Genomic DNA, 21,163 nt, shown 5'->3' on the forward strand with positions numbered 1-21,163 from the left:
TATTCATATAATATTAATCAACCAACATACAGTATGAAGTGAGCCCCCTACCTCCCAAGAGCCACCATCTCAGTGATCCAATTTGTTATATCACGCACCCAATACAATCTGATAAGATTGCTTTTACAAAAAACGTAGGGCGCATGGTAGGCTATTGTAATATCGCCATGTTATTGTTTTCTCTCCCATTATTTCTCTCCTATGCACAGTACATAACCGTACCATCTATGATCAATAGGCTACACTTATTTTTCATTCTTAACTTATTCTCAACCTATTCTGTTCAACAATGATGAAAGGCGGGGAAGATCAGACACTGTGGGACTACATGAACTTGTGGGTGCACTTAAACTGATAGCAACGAAACTTGCGCTAACTTTTACTTCCATGATAAGCAACCCTGCTTATCATGGAAGTAAAAGTTAGCGCAAGTTTCGTTGCTATCGAAGTCAAATCCGCAAAGCAACCCACAACATCTTAAACAATTGATATAAATGTTTCACTTCATTTTAATGTCGTTTCGCGAAACCACTGCTACCTTTTCAACCAGACACTCACCGGACCAACCAACCACTTCGGCTACCTTGTCCCAGGCAGCAGCCTTTTTGTCCTGGTCTCTGTACGCAAACAGAGTCGGGTTGTATAGGACGGGGTGGTCCTGAACACATGCGATTAAATTTTCTATCATTGTGGGGAATGACAAAAGAATGGAATATAAAGTGAAGTGAGAGTGAATGTGTGTGTGCTGTGCTGTGCTGTGCTGTGCGGAAACAATGGTGGATGGCGCGAAAATGAGGTATGGAACGAAAGATTTGTGATGGAACTAAAATCATGCCGCTTGTATCCGATGGGACATATATGAGAGACGGATGCAAGCATTTCGACATTCGGATTGGCTGTCGCCGAACCGCATCATAGCTAATTTGCATAATATTCACTGAAGTTCAACTACAAACTGTCGCTCTAGTCTCTCGAATCGCCTCTAGTCGCGCAAATCGCTTTTGTCTCTTCAGTCGCCAGCGATTCAATACAAAGTCAATTACTTCCGTCGCGTCGCTCGCTCATATCGCGCTTGGTCTATTCGTGCAGTCAGCCTACTTGTTGTGATATATTCATCTGTACTTAAATGGCATGACGACAGGAACTTATTGCAAAGGATTTTGTGCAGCATAGGCTACGCCACAGAGGCTGTTGGCATTCGGTAAGTTTTTTTTTTTAACGAAGTCATTGGTTAACCTACTTTCCTGTAACAACGCCAAATGCACCGTTCTCTGTTTGTGACTTTGTAACGGGGGCTTTTAACAGCCCGAGTTCGGTGCCGCGTTTGATTCGTGTTTAAAAAGTACCGTGACTGGAAGGGCGCCGTTGCGCGTAATGTGTGGCTGTGCGTGTCTGCGCAGGCACAGCAATTATTTTTCTACCCAAAACCCTTATTCCTCCACAAGTACGCCTAGAACTAGTGGTCAATCATTGGGGAAAATGTATAATACCAAGGGCACGAACTAACATTGATTGTGTGGTGGGAGCCTAACCAGTCTAAAATGGGGGCATAACTTGTTCTACGCGGCAGAGAAAGACGCGCGACAGGACACAGATATCATAAATGGCACTTATAGAATTTTCGGTGACCGACTTTAATCGACTAATGAGGCTCAGTGGTCGGTCAAGACTTTTTTTAAATTTCGACATCCCTAAACCAGACAAGACCAGATTCACAGTGACAGACTTGAGTGATGCATGTTTCTCCACACCAGTGTCCCCTGAGTCACGAGGATGGTTTGGGTTCACGTACAACAACAAAAAGTACACGTACACACGCCTCCCACGGGGATTCTGTGATAGCCCGACCATCTTCTCCACTGCCATAAACAACTGTTTGGCAGACTTTCCAATCCCACCTCATTCACAGCTGCTTGTGTATGTTGATGACATTTTGGTCGCAGCAGACACAGAACAACATTGCCGAGACACCTCAGTCTCACTGCTCACTACAGTGGGTAAAAGAGGAAGTGAAATTTTTAGGCCATCTTATTAGCAGAGAAGGGAAGCGCATCCAAGACGAAAGAAAACAAGCCTTGCTTAAGGCTCCACGACCAGAAAATAAAAGACAAATGATGCAACTTCTGGGACTGTGTAACTACTGCAGAGCATGGATCCCAAACTATGCAGAGATCACACAGCCATTGTTAGAACTAATGTATGCCACACCCATGACCATGAATGAAAGTTTAAAGTGGACACCAACTGCAGAAACTGCACCGATCACTCTGAAACAGGAACTGACCAGTTCCACAGCGCTGGGGCTTCCTGATTACGAAAATCCATTTGTACAGACTGTGGATTGCAAAAGCAACTTTATGACATCCATGTTAGCACAAGAATGTGAAGGAAAAATTAAACCTGTTGCATATTACTCAAAACGTTTAGACCCAGTATCAAGCGCACTACCACCTTGTGTACAAGCAGTGTGTGCAGCTCCGCTTGCAGTACACTGCTCAGCGGAAGTAGTGTTGTTCCACCCATTAACTCTACTGGTGCCACATGCAGTAGACATTTGAGTTGCGTTTATGATACATTTATAGGCTACAGTATCTCTTTGCATGCGTAGAGCCAACGATTTTCCGCGATAACGAAAAAACGGATGGAAATCGCGGAATGTACCCTTTGAAACGGAACTGTAACTTTCAGACAGAAAAATAATTCAAAATCACCCAAATTCACCTGTGTTTTGCCCTGTAAGATTGTATTTCACCCCGTTAGCCTGTATTTCACTCTGTAACACTGCATTTCGTTTTAAAATAAACACAATAACATTTGCATTCTGAAACTATGCAGACTTGCCGCGGCAATACGCAGCCAAAATACATGCCCAGTAATATTGTTGTAATGTTTTAAATACTTGAACGCAGTTTTTCTAGAGAAGATAATTGTTTTGTATATGGGATTATCATCCCTCAACTCTTTTGGGCTTTCACATGCGCGAGCCTACAACCAGCCGGTGAGTGACATGCTGTTTATAAAGTTGTTTTGTAACGTCCCCATGCCAGTAATGTGAGAACCATGCATATGGTTTTGATGGTAAGGCTTGTGACTTTATTGTCGGATGGTTTATAAAGTGGTGTGACGTTTCTGCTGTGTGCAAGTTGTTGTTTTACGTGGAAGGTTTAGCTCTTGCCCCTTAGCCACCACGTATTAGCCTTGCACGACATGCTGTGCGAACAGCGCGATATCCACACAGGGAGCGCCGATTTGCACCGGTCTGTGTCCTACTATCAGTATTTGACAACCTCTAGCAATGGAAATGCGCTTCAAATGCCCCGGAGTTCCCCTTTAAACCCAGAGAGCAGGAGAGTTACTAGCCCAACTAGCTGTCTGGGATGCTAGCAGGTGTTCGCGGCGGGAACTTACTAAACTAACTAAACTTACTAAACTACTACAATTAAATTATTTGTTTTTCCTCTTACTTACCTTCAAAAATGATGGAGGCGGTGGTAATTCAGCATCTATTTTCTTTCTAAGTTGTCAGAGCAGAGAGAGTGGCGGGCAGCCCAACTGCCGGTAGAAAGTTCTGGAAAGTTCTAGAAGGTTCTGGGGAAGGCGGAGACGTCATGACGTCAGACGCACAGCATCACGAGAAACCTAATTGTAGTTTGTACATCAAATATTCTGCTCTGATTTGTACATAAAATATCCTGCTCTCATCTCTACATAAAATATCCTGCTCTCATCTCTACATAAAATATCCTGCTCTCATTTGTATAAAAATGCAGAAATGGTTTTGAACATAAGGTGAAATTTGTGCACCGTACAATAAAGGAGTAATGAAAACAAATTTTGGTGTGTTCAAATGCATTGATTTTTATTTAAACATTAAGTGAAGTGATTTTCAAGGCAAAGACCAGTAAATTAATGTAGGTCCTAATTGCACTAATAAATCTTAAACTGCTGGAACTCTGTGCCCAAGGTTTTTGTGCAATGGCGCCATCTTGTGGTGATATAGGGTACCTCCCATTCCCTGATTACAGTCTTCTCACATTTGTGTCAGTCATTGTATTCTGTCATGTTGAATAACCTAAATATATTAAGTTAATATTATTAAAGTGTGACAGCAATAATAAGAAATCAGTGTTTTAATATATGAAGATACTGTAAATTCAGTAAATCAATAAATAGGTGTTTTTTTTGTTGTTTTTTTGGTCGGGTATGCCACCCCAAGATTTTGCCTTGCCCCCACCAGCCACCCTTAGGATTTATTTCTGCTGGCGCCACTGCCTAATTGATGCAGATTCTGTGCTGGTGTTCACACAGTTAACTTAAAGACCTCATGACACCTGGAGACAACTTTTTTTTATTTAGTCCGAAATGACTATTATTTTCGAGTTGAAATACATTTTTATGATAAATATGCCCGGTTCTCTGTTATTTTCGAAATTTGAACACACGACACTGAAATCCACAGGCCAGTGTCCCTGGAGCATACGTCATTTTTATGACGTATGCTCCGGAACGCTTTCTGATTGCACCTGCCACCCTTGACCTTGTCTTCGATCATTTCTAGTCACAGAAAGTCGGACTCGCAGTTGTAGCATCTATCTATTATTCTAAATATTTTAGTTGAGAACATGCCCGAGTGATGTGTTGCAGCATATTGTTCTAACACCAGGGAGAAAGGTATAACACTTGATCGGTTTCCGAAAGACCCGGCTTTGTGCGAACTCTGGAGCAAGTTTGTAGGACAAGAGCTGGTCCGAAAGGAACAGTATGGAAGCCAAGCTCGTCGTCAGTACTTTGCTCAGCACATTTTGAAGAGGAGTGCTACGACTCGATCCCCGCTCTGAAGGAGCAGCTTGGTGTATATGTTCAACTGAAGAAGGTCTTTCTTTGTAACGACCCCTCCATCTTTTCACTCGGCACAGAAGTAGCTGGCACATCCTCCTGACTGCCGGGACAGAAAAGTGATGCCACGTCACTATTTTCTTCATCTTTCCCAACTGTTTGGGAGGCAGTAACAATAATAATCATCAAATGTTCCTTTCAGGTTCCCACATTTCCATCAGCTCAGTCGTCTCTGACTGAATCACACTGACAGCTTCTCATTTCCACTGATGGATTTAAAGATTAAAAGATGAAAGATTTACACATTAAAAGTCAGTTTTTAAAGGCAGAAAATGAAGCCGAGAGAATAAAACTGGTGTCAAACTTTAGACTGTGGCTGTTGTTTAAGTTCAGATGGAACTGAAGGTTTAAGGATCGTTTCTATTACTGATCATTTCTAACCAAACTTTAACATGGTTATTCCAAAGGAAGAAAAACACAGAATACAAACACATCATCATCATCATCATCATCATCATCATCATCATCATCATCATCATCAGGGTGCAGTCAGAGTCTCTCTGCACACCAGCTGCTGCTGCTTCATCCTGTGGATCATCAGGACACAGATCATCCTCTCAGCTCACATCGTCCTGTTCACCACTTCCATCTGTAGAGAAGAAGAAGAAAGAAGGGAGGAGATAAACGAGTGTTTCCAGAGCGTCTCTTCCTCAGCTGCCATCAGCTTTAATAAATAGAATAAATAATAAATAAAGTCTGATAAAATACAGCTGAGAGCTGCATGTACCTCCGACCCTCTACTGACCTCAGAGTCTGCAGTTTGCTGTGTGGACTCTCCACAAGCTCAGACAGCTCCTTCACTGCTGATTCATTCAGGTTGTTGCCTCCCAGGTTCAGTTCTGTCAGCTGGGAGGAGGGGTTGGACTTCAGAGCTGAAGCCAGAGAAGCCCAGCTGATCTCTGACAAACCGCAGCGCCACAATCTGAATAAAGAATAAAACATGATTTAATAGATCATCATTTCATCAACTAAAGCCCAGAAGAAGAACACAGACTTTACCATGAAGACCAGCACAACTTTCACATCATATTAATCTGAACACACAACTAAAACATGGTGTCTGACCTCAGAGTCTTCAGTCCACAGTGTGGACTCTGCAGAAAGCTGCTCAGCTCCATCTCTGCAGAGTCACCGATGGTGTTCTCACTCAGGTCCAGTTCTGTCAGATGGGAGGGGTTGGACTTCAGAGCTGAGACCACAGAAGCACAGCTGATCTCTGACAAACTGCAGCCCCATAATCTGAATAAAGAATAAAACATGTGAGCTGAAGCCAACAGAGAAAAGGACTCTGAACCAGCTGCTGTCCATCATGGAGGATGAGCAGCTGATCTGTGCTGAGTGCTGACAGAACCAGCTGACATTAACAAAGTGTGTCAGTGCTGCAGGTTATTTTCACCAGCACTCATGGAAATATAGCGTGCAGGAGGTGTCTAAGAAAGGATTGCAGTTCCCACAGTCCCTGAAGGCAGCATGATGGGGGTCCCTTCAGCCTCCTCTGCTGCTCTGGCAGTCAGGATTTAACCCCCCCGTCAGCTGACGTCCGGGCTCTCAAAGCAGGTCAGCAGCAAAAGTTTGAAAGTGAAAAAACGGGTCAGAAGGTGGAAAAAAGTTCAGAATCTGACAGAAAGTTTGTGAATCTGAAAACAGAAAACATCTCAAATATGGACAAATGGGACTAAAGTGTTAATAAAACCTATGAAAGAAGAATGAAACTTACATTCAAAGTGAAATAAACTTCTGCTGCACTTTGAATCTGGTTGTTTGTTCCTCACAGAAAGTGATGAAGCTTCATGTTTCTCAGCCTGCATTCACTCACATGCTGCTCACAGCTCTCTGAGCTCTGACTGAATGAAACAGCTGGAACAGCTGGCACACAGCCGGCAGGGGAACAGAACAGCATGTATCTGCAGTGATGCAGCAGTCCCTGCCTCCCTCCTGCATGGCAGCTCAGTGATCATCCTTTGTGTCTGTGTTGGGCTCACCTGCACAGGGTCGCAGCACTTCACCTGTTCAGCTTCTCTTTGGCTGCACAGCTATCAAACACTGACTCTGCTGCATGTTTTCACACATTTCTCACCTGATGGAAAGCTGCTCACACACACTCACAGCTTCCTTCCATCTGCCGTTACCTAGCAACAAGTTAGCTCACAGCTGTTCTCTCATCCATGGTCCAATCCTGTTATTCTTCTTCTGATAAACTCTTCTCTGTGTTTCCCCCACAGTCACTAAATGTCAGCATCACCTTCAGTTGGCCTTGGCATTGTGTAACAGGGAATTATTGATAGAATTCATGAAATAAAGCTCAACTGAAAGTGATTTCCTTTCAGTTATCAGTGGGAGAAGCTTTTTGGCTGCATTTTGTCATCATGAATGAATCTGACTGAAGACAACTGCTGCTGTGATGAAAGCTGTTTTCTAACCAAGTCAAAGATTGTTCATTTCCAACAGAGTTGGAGGGGAGTTTGTTAGTATCAGCTGATTAACGGGCTGTTGGAAATATTCACCAACTCTGGACCTCTGGAAGCATCAGCCGGTGATTCTAGATTTGTTTCTGTCTGACAGATTCACTGTTTTCTTATTATTTAATAGATCATCATTTCATCAACTAAAGCCCAGAAGAAGAACACAGACTTTACCATGAAGACCAGCACAACTTTCACATCATATTAATCTGAACACACAACTAAAACATGGTGTCTGACCTCAGAGTCTTCAGTCCACAGTGTGGACTCCGCAGAAAGCTGCTCAGCTCCTTCGCTGCTGAGTCACCGATGGTGTTCTCACTCAGGTCCAGTTCTGTCAGATGGGAGGGGTTGGACTTCAGAGCAGAGACCAGAGAAGCACAGCTGATCTCTGACAAACTGCATTCCCATAATCTGAATAAAGAATAAAACATGTGAGCTGAAGCCAGCAGAGAAAAGGACTCTGAACCAGCTGCTGTCCATCATGGAGGATGAGCAGCTGATCTGTGCTGAGTGCTGACAGAACCAGCTGACATTAACAAAGTGTGTCAGTGCTGCAGGTTATTTTCACCAGCACTCATGGAAATATAGAGTGCAGGAGGTGTCTAAGAAAGGATTGCAGTTCCCACAGTCCCTGAAGGCAGCATGATGGGGGTCCTTCAGCCTCCTCTGCTGCTCTGGCAGTCAGGATTTAACCCCCCTGTCAGCTGACGTCCGGGCTCTCAAAGCAGGTCAGCAGCAAAAGTTTGAAAGGGAAAAAACGGGTCAGAAGGTGGAAAAAAGTTCAGAATCTGACAGAAAGTTTGTGAATCTGAAAACAGAAAACATCTCAAATATGGACAAATGGGACTAAAGTGTTAATAAAACCTATGAAAGAAGAATGAAACTTACATTCAAAGTGAAATAAACTTCTGCTGCACTTTGAATCTGGTTGTTTGTTCCTCACAGAAAGTGATGAAGCTTCATGTTTCTCAGCCTGCATTCACTCACATGCTGCTCACAGCTCTCTGAGCTCTGACTGAATGAAACAGCTGGAACAGCTGGCACACAGCCGGCAGGGGAACAGAACAGCATGTATCTGCAGTGATGCAGCAGTCCCTGCCCCCCTCCTGCATGGCAGCTCAGTGATCATCCTTTGTGTCTGTGTTGGGCTCACCTGCACAGGGTCGCAGCACTTCACCTGTTCAGCTTCTCTTTGGCTGCACAGCTATCAAACACTGACTCTGCTGCATGTTTTCACACATTTCTCACCTGATGGAAAGCTGCTCACACACACTCACAGCTTCCTTCCATCTGCCGTTACCTAGCAACAAGTTAGCTCACAGCTGTTCTCTCAGCCATCGTCCAATCCTGTTATTCTTCTTCTGATAAACTCTTCTCTGTGTTTCCCCCACAGTCACTAAATGTCAGCATCACCTTCAGTTGGCCTTGGCATTGTGTAACAGGGAATTATTGATAGAATTCATGAAATAAAGCTCAACTGAAAGTTATTTCCTTTCAGTTATCAGTGGGAGAAGCTTTCTGGCTGCATTTTGTCATCATGAATGAATCTGACTGAAGACAACTGCTGCTGTGATGAAAGCTGTTTTCTAACCAAGTCAAAGATTGTTCATTTCCAACAGAGTTGGAGGGGAGTTTGTTAGTATCAGCTGATTAATGGGCTGCTGGAAATATTCATCAACTCTGGAGCTCTGGAAGCATCAGCCAGTGATTCTAGATTTGTTTCTGTCTGACAGATTCACTGTTTTCTTATTATTTAATAGATCATCATTTCATCAACTAAAGCCCAGAAGAAGAACACAGACTTTACCATGAAGACCAGCACAACTTTCACATCATATTAATCTGAACACACAACTAAAACATGGTGTCTGACCTCAGAGTCTTCAGTCCACAGTGTGGACTCCGTAGAAAGCTGCTCAGCTCCTTCGCTGCTGAGTCACCGATGGTGTTGTGACTCAGGTCCAGTTGTGTCAGATGGGAGGGGTTGGACTTCAGAGCAGAGAACAGAGAAGCCCAGCTGATCTCTGACAAACTGCAGTCCCACAATCTGAATAAAGAATAAAACGTGTGAGCTGAAGCCAACAGGATGCAGGCTGAAACTGACTTTAATCAGCTATATGTGCCTTTCCAAATATCATATTTGGATCCGGCTCTGCCACTAGTGCTCATCTTTGGAAATGATTCAGTTATTTTACCACATTATTTAAACCACTAGTAAAGCAAGAATGAACATTTGGAAGCAGAAGCAAGGGAAATAAGTACTGAGATGAGTGTGTGCAGCATGTTCTTCTTCTGTGGTGTAATTCTGAATTCCTCTCTGGTTTCTGCACTTTGTGATGGATTCTTTTAGCATGTGATCCTCTCAACTTTGGTGATTTTCCATCCTTCATGTTTAAAATAAAGTGCAGAGTCAGCGCTTTGCCATTTCCTCCAGTCTGTCACTAATTACTGGGTGGAGGCTAAAGCCCAAAGCAGACTGAGTCGTTGGAGTTAAAGTGACTGAACTCTGCACATTTGTCCTGTTCAAATGAGCAGCAGAAGCAGCAGATCTGTCGGTTTGTTGCAGTTTAATCTTCATCCAGCTTTCCAAACTTTACTGATCAAACATCTCTCAGATGGACCAGAAAGGTGAGTCAAAGCTACATTTCAGCTGCTCCATGTTTACCTCTGATCTAAAGTGTTTTCTCTCCTTTTATGACTGAAGAAAAATGGTTTTTACCAGGATCATTTTTCTAAGGAACAGCTCTGCTTCAGTGTGTGAAAGTGAGGAAAGAATTGCTTTGGCAGGTGAAAAGGATGGAAGGGAGGATTCATTCAGACATGTGGAAACACTGAATGTTTGGATATTTCCACACATCACTAAATCATTTCAACTAAAACAGAAGAAGTAAAAGAGCTGCAGTGAACTGACCTCAGAGCCTCCAGTCTGCAGTTTGGACTTTCCAGGCCAGTATACAGATATCTCACTGCTGGATCCAACAGCTCGCTGTAACTCATGTCCAGTTGTTTCAGATGGGAGGGGTTGGACTTTAAAGCAGAGGCCACAACTTCATAGTCAGTCTCTGAGAGTTTATAAGAACCAGCAAGTCTGTGATGAGAGAAAATGTGACGTCAGTTCTACTAAAATCAGACAATCTACACTATAAACACCAACTGAACTCATATTCTAACTGAACACAGTGATGTGAATGTAATGTCCTCTGATGAACATCTGTTCTTCACATCTGTGATTGATCTCATCTTCCTGTTTGACACGACATCATTAATCTCTTCCGTCTCTCAGACCTGAGCTCCTTTAAACGGACTTTTCTTCATCATTTTCTCTAATCTGCAGATAAAGAAGGAAATGTGGTGTCACATTCAGACTGAAAACATGTTTGATCTGATCCCAAAGTCAGAATAAGGACGTCTTGTTCAGAAAAACCTTTTTACATTCTTACATCTTTCATTTGACTCCAGAATCTTTATAAAAAGTTCAGCTTATTGAACATTTACAGCTGAAAGACGATCTCTTTGCTAACCACTGTCAGCTGGGACTGTTCACACCCATATACAGGAAGAATCCACTCTAAGAAGCTTCTAAGCACCAGTTAGCTTCTCCAGGGCTCTGAAAGCTGCCACAGAGCAACATCATTATGTCTCCGGAGACATCAGCTCCAACACTGCAGGCGGTACGCTTTGAGCTTTCCCCCGTATATTTACATTCTGTGCAAAGGCCACAGTTCACGCCGTCTTCTCAGATGATGGCGTCTGCGTTTCACTGCAGATGGATGTCTTAATATCTCTAATCTGCAGCTATAAAAGCTGCCGGCATTCAGTACTGTGCCGTGGTCTGAGTCCACATTTCAAACCGTTTGTGGAAATCATGGACGTGGTGTCCTCCGGGCTAAAGAGGAAAAGGAGCATCCAGATTGTTCCAGAGCAAAGTTCCAAAGCCAGCATCTGTGATGGTGTGGGGCTGTGTTGGTGCCCATGGCGTGGGTAACCTGCACATCTGTGAGGGCGCCATTAATGCTGAAAGCTCCAAACAGGAGCAACACGGCTTTTTCAGGGACGTCCTGCTTATTTCAGCAAGACGATGCCCGGCCACATTCTGCAGGTGTGCCAGCAGCGTGGCTTCATAGGAGCAGAGTGCAGGAACTAAACTGGCCCGCCTGCAGTCCACACCTGTCTCCCATTGAAAATGTGCGGCACATTATGAAGTAAAAGATATGACGGCAGACACTGTTGAGCCAAAGCTTTCACAATCAATCCCTCCAACAGCCAACAATGAAATGACCCGACTGAGGCCGCTCACCTATAAAACCTTCTGCTGATCCAACCATCACAATTTTACCAACAAAAACTTTTATTCTGACAAATGCTCTTAATGATCCAGTTCAGTAAAACTTTAAACCCCCAAAATACTTGTTCCAACATATTCCCACAGATTTCTGTTGCATCATTTCCAGTGAGCTGGGAACTGGCCCAATCTGTCCAAGATTCTCTCCTGTGAGTCAGGTTGCCATGGAAACACTCTTTATGTGCCCATCTGAAAAACTGGGCAGATTTCTTAGCTTCTGGTTGTGTTGGGGACCGGCCATGTGGGCATAAAGCAGGCCTACATGGGAAACAGTGGAAACAGCAGGTTAATGCTGGCTTCCTGTCTCCAACAGTAGGTCTGCTGCTGTGAAGCACATGTGAGCAGCAACTGTGGGAAAGGTCCAGATGAACCTGTCTGCAGGTTCTCCAGAACACCTCTGCTGTTCATGTGCAGAAACGGCTTTTAGGGAACTAAACTACTAATCTACTCTGACTCATGAAGTCAATGAACACATCAACTCACCGAGCCTTTCTGCAGTTCCTCACAGCTGGAATCAGCCTACTTCGTCCCTCACGTGTTGTTGTGCTGTACTTCATCAGGTCGAACTCCTCCAGAACCTCCTCTGACATCTGCAGCATGTAGGCCAGAGCTGAGCACTGGATCTCAGAGAGTTTCTCCTCTGATCTGTTCTCTGACTTCAGGAACTCTTGGATCTGCTGATGAACTGAGAGGTCGTTCATCTCCATCAGACAGTGGAAGATGTTGATGCTTCTGTCAGGAGAAATGTTAGACGTGTTCATCATCTTCAGGTTGTAGATGACTTCCTGGATGGTTTCTGGACTGTTCTGTGTCTGACCCAGCAGGCCTGCTAAGAGTCTCTGGTTGGACTCCACAGAGAGGCCATGAAGGAAGCGGACAAACAGGTCCAGGTGGCCATTTTTACTGCGACAGGATTTCTCCATGACTCTCTTCAGGAAGTCATCCAGAGATGAGTAACTGTGGTATATTCCCAGGAAGCTCCACAGCACCTCCTCCTTCCTGCTGGTGTAGCAGTGCATCATGTAGACTGCAGCCAGAAACTCCTGAACACTCAGATGAACAAAGCAGTAAACTGGTTTCTGGAAGATCTCACACTCTCTTCTGAAGATCTCTGTACAAACTCCTGAATACAGCGATGCCTCTGGGACATCCAGGCCACACTGCTCCAGGTCTTCTTGGTAGAACATGATGTTTCCTTTCTCCAGATGTTCAAACGCCAGCCTCCCCAGCTTCAGAAGAACGTCCCCGTCAGCCTCCGTCAGCCCCTGTGGACCCGCCTCAGGTCCCTGGTGGTACTTGTTCTTCTTCCTCTGTGTCTGAACCAGCAGGAAGTGGGAGTACATGTCAGTGGTGGTCTTGGGCAGCTCTGCTCTCTGCTCGGGGGTCAACATGTGCTCCAGAACTGTAGCAGTGATCCAGCAGAAGACTGGGATTCCACACATGATGTGGAGGCTCCTGGATGCCTGGATGTGGGAGCTGATCCTGCTGGACCGCTCTTCATCTCTGAACCTCCTCCTGAAGTACTCCTCCTTCTGGGCATCGGTGAAGCCTCGTACTTCTGTTACCCTGGCAACACACGCAGGAGGGATCTGATTGGCCGCTGCGGGCCGTGTGGTTATCCAGAGGCGAGCCGAGGGAAGCAGGTTCCCCCTGATGAGGTTTGTCAGCAGCACGCTGACTGATGACTTCTGGGTGAGCTCAGACACAACCTGACAGCTGAACTCCAGAGACAGTCTGCTTTCATCCAGGCCGTCCAGGATGAACAGAAGTGCGCAGCCGGCCAGCTGCTCTGCTGGGAGCTGCTGTAATGTTGGATGGAAAACATGGAGCAGCGTGAGGAGACTGTGCTGCTGCTCTCTGATCAGGTTCAGCTCCCTGAAGGAAAGCAGAATCACCACACTGACATCCTGGTTCTCCAGGCCCTCGGCCCAGTCCAGAGTGAACTTCAGCACTGAGAAGGTTTTTCCAACACCTGCGACGCCGTTGGTCAGAACCACTCTGATGGCCCCCTGCTGCTCAGCTAAGGCTTTAAAGATGTCCTGGCACCTGATGGGAGTGTCATGGCGGATCTTGGAAGCCGTCTCCAGCTGCCTCACCTCATGTTGGGTATTAACCTCTTCACTCCGCCCCTCTGTGATGTAGAGCTCAGTGTAGATCCTGCTGAGGAGGGTTCCACCTCCTGCTCCATCACTTCCTTCAGTCACATGTTCACATCTCCTCCTCAGACTCATCTTATGTTCATCTAAAACCTCCTGCAGACCAACATCTGCTGACCAAAGAACAAATGAGACCAAACACAAACAGATTAGATTCAATTCATCACGATTTGTTCTTCTTTATCTGTGTTGTGTTCTGTGTCTGAATTTAGACCCAGTGCTAGGGCTGGGCGGTATGGCCTAAAATGTATACCCTGGTAAAATTTGAGCCACTGACGGTATACGGTATATATCGCGGTATGGTACTTTTGTATATAAACTACTACAACAGAACAGTTTCTCAGTGGTTACCATAGCACCAAATAAACACTTTCAATCAGAAACACAGAAAACACAGGAAATATAAAAAATATATACGTTATATTTATATTTAAAAAATAAGAAAAGGTCAATTTCCTCGAATAAACTGTGAGAGAAAAACCGCTGCCTCTTGGATAACGTAACTTTCATAGGCGCCTTCCACTTATTCAACATGCTCAAATATGCGTCATGTTTCAGACACCCCATTTGTGCATGTTAAACTGCTTGTTAATACGATAAGTGTTTTATTACTTTGCATGTCTACCAAAAGAGAAAATAATCAGGATTTTGAGGATGTTACCGTTACACACCAGCTGAGACGCAGGGTAGCAAAACATTATGGGCGTGAAAACGAAACTTAGAAAATCGGCTCGGCGCATGCGCAAAACCACAAAGTAGCAAATCTTGACAAGTAGGAGAAATCGACAGAACACCGGCTCGTTTCATATTCCGGAGCATGGTTAGCCCGCAGGTGGTAAAACAAATTACTCGTGTTACCTTGTCTTGCGATTACTGTCGCCCGGCAAATCCAAGCGGATGTTCAAAACTTTGCATTACTGCCATCTACAGGACTCATGAGCTATTGCGGTATAAGGTATGCCAAAAAAATCTCTACCGTTGGTGAAAAATACCGCATAAGGTATGATACCGTGCATACCGCCCACCCCTACCCAGTGCCTCCAAACTGTGTGAACAAACAGGATTCTGATTGGTTAATGAATACAGGGACAGCAGGTGCCATCATGAAACCATCAAATATGAAAAGTATGCATGTATTCATTTGGATTTGGCTTTCCCTTCTGCAGAGTGAACAGAGGACATGTGTTCCAGAAGAAACCTCAGATCCATTTCACTGGGAGTTCAGCTTTAAATGATGTTCCTGATGACCTCTGTGATGACCCCGTGGGTCCTCTTGTGGTTGGTTGGGGTATTAGCGAGTGTCTGTTTGTTCTGCTGGGAGCTGATTTGTGTGATTTAGGACACCTGTGGCTCCTTCCATCTTATTTTGGCTCATTTAGTCCTGATTTCAGTCTGATTACTCTGCTCTTCTCCACAGGTGCTGCTATCTTGGTTATTGTGTTGGTTTAGTTCCATTTTCTGATCCATTTGATCATTACAGCATTTACATTTATGTCTTCCACTCAGAAATATGATCCAGCTCTGATTTAAAGGGGATAGAGAATCAAAATCGTCTTTTTCCCGTTTTTGGTGTTAGTTCTGAGTCTCCCCGCTGTGGGGAGTACACACGAAGTGCCAGCAAGTGTCAGAAATTCTGTTTCAAGTACTCCCCTAATTTGTCGCTTGTACCGCGGGAGTGTTTTTTAACATTCGAATATTAATTTTCATGTTCGAATTCGCTTTTTGGGATACTATTCGAACTCGAATTCGAACTTCGAATATTCGTTGACAGCCCTAATCCCCCAATCCGTTTTTGTGAAAAAGTGACGTCACTTTTTCAGCAATCGCTGAATCGCAATCGTAGTTCGCTGAATCGCTGAACTATGATCGTTATATATTCTTCCCCCGGAAAGCAATGTTCGCGATCAATGGCTTTTATTTATTTTTAACAGCATCCCCAACCGCCGACTTTTCCTTTGCTCTGCGCATTTCACGGAGTAGTTTCACAAAGCTCCGTTCCGAGCAGCTCATGGTCAGTTCCCACAGGGACAGACAGACTGCAGCGAGCTGTGCGCACCGCTGAGAAGCTGATCGGCTGCAGCCTCCCATCTATCCATGACCTGCACGTCTCCAGGACTATGGGGCGAGCAGGTCGGATCACAGCTGACCCTTCTCTATTTGCACCGCTCCCCTCGGGCAGGGGGCTTCGGTCCATTCGGACCAGAAGCTCCCGTCAAAAAAACAGTTTTTTCCCCTTGCAGTTGGACTTATGAACACTTCATAATCACCTCATAACCTGCCCCAGTCACTTTACCATCATTAAAATGGCACTAATGAAGCTGCACTGTTGTTGCTCTGTATATTGGATACTGTGTATTGTTGTACACACCTTGTACATTTTGTATTCATATATTTTTATTCTATGTTACATGTTTGAACCTTACGCCGCAGCAAATTCCTAGTTAGTGAACACTGTTCACTAACAATGGCAATAAAACGAATTCTGATTCTGATGAGCTTTCCTTTCAGTCAGTGTATTACTCTATAGCTCTGTTTTCAGTGAGAGCAAGGGCAGCCAATCAAGCAACGGCAACCGAAGCGCCAACACCTACCTGCATTTCATAATGAGGTTGCCAGATAAGCTCTGAAACGACGCCAATAAGGGAAAAAGACACATTCTAAACCCAGCATAGTAACATAGCTGTTTAGGAGAGCCTTTTAGAGAGGTTCTGAGCCATTACAGACCCAACCAATTTTTTTTGGGCTACATATCACATCATAGAACAAGGATTAATGCCCCATTCAACCTTTCTCTATAACCTTTAACTGATGTCCACAGCCCAGAACATAAAGCTTTGATTTGGCGTATTAATTCAGTCTGATGTGAGTTAATAAAATGATTCTTTAGCTTGAACTGATGGTGTGTCTCTGTTGTTGTGTCCATGTGAGTCAGGTCCTAACAAATGTTGTGTTGTTCTGTTTGACACCACAATGTGTCTGCATTAAATCAGCAGGTTAACCATTCAGACCCAAAGCTGTGTGTGAAGTCCTTCTGAAACCTGAGGGGGGCTGAAAACTAACAACTGCCCACTAACACTTTTATTCTCAGCGTCTGAAGAAACTAAAACATCAACTGAAATAAAAACAGACACATTTCAGCAGTTAAACCTCCTCCTTTTAAACCACTGACTTTGTCGTCATGGCGATTCATATTTTTTGTAAAATATTATTGTTTGTGCATCTTGAACATGTTGATGTGTGTGTGCGTCTAAACGGGTTAACAGAAATATCTGACCTGGTGCAGCTCTGGATCTTTCTCCACACTGGGGACAGGAGGAGCCTCCTGAGGGAGCAGACTGGTCCCAGTATGAGCCTCCTGAGGGAGCAGACTGGTCCCAGTATGAGGTGATGCACTGTCTGCAGAACCAGTGTCCACAGCTGGCAGAGACCGGATCCTTCAGGACGTCCTGACACAGAGCACAGCAGGACAGCTGCTGCTCCTCACAAACACCACTCCTCTTCCTCCCTCTGTCAACACATGTCTTCATCACTAAAATCCTTTTAAAATAACTCCATTTAGCATCAACTCTGCTGTTTGATGTGAATACAAACTCAACCCTTCCTGCAGCAACATTTCACATTTGGCTCAATCCTCAGTTTATGTGCCAACTTCACTGTGTGAATATTACTGCTGCTGCTCTACAGAAAACATTTAATTAGATTTAAAATCAGTCCTAATCCTATTCTACATTTGCTCTTTTAGAATTAAGAAATAAAAAACTATTTAGTAATTACATATAACCAATAAGAGTATTGATAAAGACCTGGGCTGATCAAATAGATTCTAACAACACTGGCTGCAGCTACACTCTGAGATGATCACATTTCATTCCACATCCATCCACTGTGACCCCCTGAGCTGTCAGAGGCAGAAAACAGACCATCACTGACAGACATGTGGTCCTGTTCAGAGGCCATGTTGCTCCTGAACTGGAAGTAGAGTTTAGATTTCCAACACAAACCAAAATGATCAGAAACTCAGCTCTGTAGCCAGAGTTTTGGGTTTGCCACATCAGATTGTGCACCACCATCTCCTTGGTTTGACACCAGACTGAGTGCTGTTCTTCCATTTGTTGTCATGGCAACAGGAGACAGCAGCAAGTTAGTGCCTGTGCTAACCTAGTTAACAGGACATTGAGCTGGTTTGGATATAAATGCTGAGTTTAACAGAATTAAAAGAGATCAGGAAATGTCCTGAAATCTGTGTTTCAGTTGTCTTACTTTGTGCCTGATGGTCCAGCTTCATCACTGAGGTCTGGAGGTTTTCCTTTGGACCAGTCACTCTTCAGAGACAGACAGTCGGATGTTGGAAACTCTGCTCTCTGTCTGAGGTGCTGACCTCTGCAAACACAAACATGCTGTTATTCATGTACATTCATTCATTGATATTTCTGCTTTCCTTTCCAACTGCATTCATTTAACTTTGTGTATAGACGCCTATTTATTTACTCTGACATTTCATCTTTGATTTGTTTTATTCATTTAATCCTTCATTCATATATTTATTCTACTCCGGCTTCCTCCCACCGTCCAAAAACATGCATGTTAAAGGATAAGACCGGTTTTTTGACATTGGGCCCTTGATTTCACATTATAACATGATGTTCTACTCACCCCTGCTTGTTGTTGAACATTTGGAGCTGTTCCGAAGATATTCGAGAGGCGTCTGGCTGCTCTCTTGAGATATTCGGCCATGAAACGGTTTCCTATGGGCAAGCTTATACAGGCACAAACTATGCTGTTTATAATTTATTAATTACTGTACATTAGCACTGATAACGTGGAGGTGCGTCGCTTACTTAAAAAAATCCGGGTTACTGTAATTTTGATTTTTTTGTCGTAAAGTGGGTGTTACTGACGTCCTCGTCGTGCTACTGCCACAGGCAGCCCACAGACCTGCTGCCTATTTATTCATTCAGCTAAAATTCAAAATTAGTAACCCGGATTTTTTTAAGTAAGCGACGCACCTCCACGTTATCAGTGCTAGTGTACAGTAATTAATAAATTACAAACAGCATAGTTTGTGCCTGTATAAGCTTGCCCATAGGAAACCGTTTCATGGCCGAATATCTCAAGAGAGCAGCCAGACGCCTCTCGAATATCTTCGGAACAGCTCCAAATGACCAACAACAAGCAGGGGTGAGTAGAACATCATGTTATAATGTGAAATCAAGGGCCCAATGTCAAAAAACCGGTCTTATCCTTTAAGTTAATTGGTTTCTCTAAAATCGTCCTAATGCTGCGTGTACACCGAGGGCGACCTACGCTGCCTGGTAGCGGAGGTAGCTGGAGAAGCTTCGCTTGAGAATTCGCTTTGGTAGCTTTGGTAGCTTTGGTAGCTTTGGTAGCTTTGTTCGCTCGTGACGTCACATTTAGAATGTTCCATTTTTAAAGGCCCTGCGGCTGTGCAGCACCCCCGCTCTTTTGAGAGGAACACCATCTTGCTTCAAACAAAAGACTTTAACAACCGGCTCTTCACTTCGGCAGACGAGCATAGTGTCAAGACCGGATAGTTTGTTTTGGAAAAGCAAGAGTCTAATATGAAGTATTACCACCACCTGGTGGAGGCACTTAACACGTAAAAAACACCATCAGCATCAACCAAACGCTGTTCTTTACTCATCGTACATACACATACTATATCATTTTCAGCAAGCATGCCGGGCTGTACTTGGATTTTTGAGATCTATAGCAAATTCACATCAGTAACATTCAACAACATACACGTGCACGTTCTACATTAAAATTAATTAAATAAATAAGTAGGAACTTGGAACCAAAGTTTACACGTCTGTTTCCGCGAACCCCACGGATTGTCGGACCCCTACAATCTGTGGATCGTCATTGGTTTTCGCCGAACCGCGTCATAGCTCATTACCATAATATTAGCTTGAGTTTAATCGCTGGAATCCGCTCTGCTCGCCCAGTTCGCTCACCCTCCATAGAGAAATAATGATTTCCAGCGCTCAGTTAGCGTAGCTCGCTCTTGGTGTACACAAGGCATTAGGAGTGAGTGTGAGCGTGTATGGTTGTGTGTCTCCTTTGTCTCTGTGTGGCCCTGTGATGGACTGGTGGCCTGTCCAGGGTGAACCCCGCCTCTCACCCATTGACCGCTGGGATAGGCTCCAGCCCCCCCGCGACCCAACCAACGGATTCAACGGTATAGAAAATGGATGGATGGATATATTTATTCTGAAATCACTGAATTAATTTGTCCTTTATCCATTTATTTATTAATGTTTTCTCTTTTTTGTAAGAAAGACATCATGAACATATGTCCTGAAATCTCTGTTTCAGTTGTCTTACTTTGTGCCTGAGGGTCCAGCTTCATCACTGAGGTCTGGAGGTTTTCTCATGGACCAGTCACTCTTCATAGACAGACAGTCGGATGTTGGAGACTCTGCTCTCTGTCTGTGGTGCTGACCTCTGCAAACACAAACATGGTTTTATTCATTTACATTCATTCATATATTGATATTTCTGCTTTCCTTTCCAACTGCATTCATTTAACTTTGTGTATAGACGCCTATTTATTTACTCTGACATTTCATCTTTGATTTGTTTTATTCATTTAATCCTTCATTCATATATTTATTCTACTCCGGCTTCCTCCCACCGTCCAAAAACATGCATGTTAAGTTAATTGGTGTCTCTAAAATTGTCCTAATGCTGCGTGTACACCAAGGACGACCTACGCTGCCTGGTAGCGGAGGTAGCTGGAGAAGCTTCGCTTGAGAATTCGCTTTGGTAGCTTTGGTAGCTTTGTTCGCTCGTGACGTCACATTTAGAATGTTCCATTTTTAAAGGCCCCGCGGCTGTGCAGCACCCCCGCTCTTTTGAGAGGAACACCATCTTGCTTCAAACAAAAGACTTTAACAACCGGCTCTTCACTTCGGAAGACGAGCATAGTGTCAAGACCGGATAGTTTGTTTTGGAAAAGCAAGAGTCTAATATGAAGTATTACTACCACCTGGTGGAGAACCTTAACACGTAAAAAACACCATCAGCATCAACCAAACGCTGTTCTTTACTCATCGTACATCCACATACTATATCATTTTCAGCAAGCATGCCGGGCTGTACTTGGATTTTTGAGATCTATAGCAAATTCACATCAGTAACATTCAACAACATACACGTGCACGTTCTACATTAAAATTAATTAAATAAATAAGTAGGAACTTGGAACCAAAGTTTACACGTCTGTTTCCGCGAACCCCGCGGATTGTCAGACCCCTACAATCTGTGGATCGTCATTGGTTTTC

At 44.1% G+C, this 21,163-nt stretch overlaps 2 protein-coding genes across 2 annotated transcripts in view; both read right to left on the reverse strand.

Annotated features, from left to right (window-relative positions):
* LOC142388710 (NACHT, LRR and PYD domains-containing protein 12-like) overlaps window positions 1–21,163 on the reverse strand; it is a 245,195-nt gene that overhangs the window by 207,675 nt on the left and 16,357 nt on the right. The window lies entirely within an intron of this gene.
* LOC142398705 (protein NLRC3-like) lies at window positions 5,473–20,318 on the reverse strand. The gene is made up of 7 exons (XM_075482828.1): window positions 20,205–20,318; window positions 18,120–18,239; window positions 17,134–17,366; window positions 12,187–13,969; window positions 10,273–10,449; window positions 5,642–5,818; window positions 5,473–5,485 (listed from the first exon to the last, which is right to left on the reverse strand). Exons 1-7 carry the CDS (start codon window positions 20,270–20,272, stop codon window positions 5,473–5,475), a joined length of 2,571 nt encoding a protein of 856 aa, XP_075338943.1. The 5' UTR covers window positions 20,273–20,318.

Source organism: Odontesthes bonariensis, chromosome 2 (assembly GCF_027942865.1).
Source record: "Odontesthes bonariensis isolate fOdoBon6 chromosome 2, fOdoBon6.hap1, whole genome shotgun sequence".
NCBI lineage: Eukaryota > Metazoa > Chordata > Actinopteri > Atheriniformes > Atherinopsidae > Odontesthes > Odontesthes bonariensis.

What these genes read in the sequence shown, in the direction of transcription:
- LOC142398705 (XM_075482828.1), bottom strand. Translation starts at nt 20,272, where the DNA reads ATGAAGAGTGACTGGTCCATGAGAAAACCTCCAGACCTCAGTGATGAA. An exon ending in AAGATCCAGAGCTGCACCAG is followed by an intron (nt 13,970 to 17,133) that starts GTCAGATATTTC and finishes TTTGGTCAGCAG; the next exon opens with ATGTTGGTCTGCAGGAGGTT. An exon ending in AGGAACTGCAGAAAGGCTCG is followed by an intron (nt 10,450 to 12,186) that starts GTGAGTTGATGT and finishes CTCTCATCACAG; the next exon opens with ACTTGCTGGTTCTTATAAAC.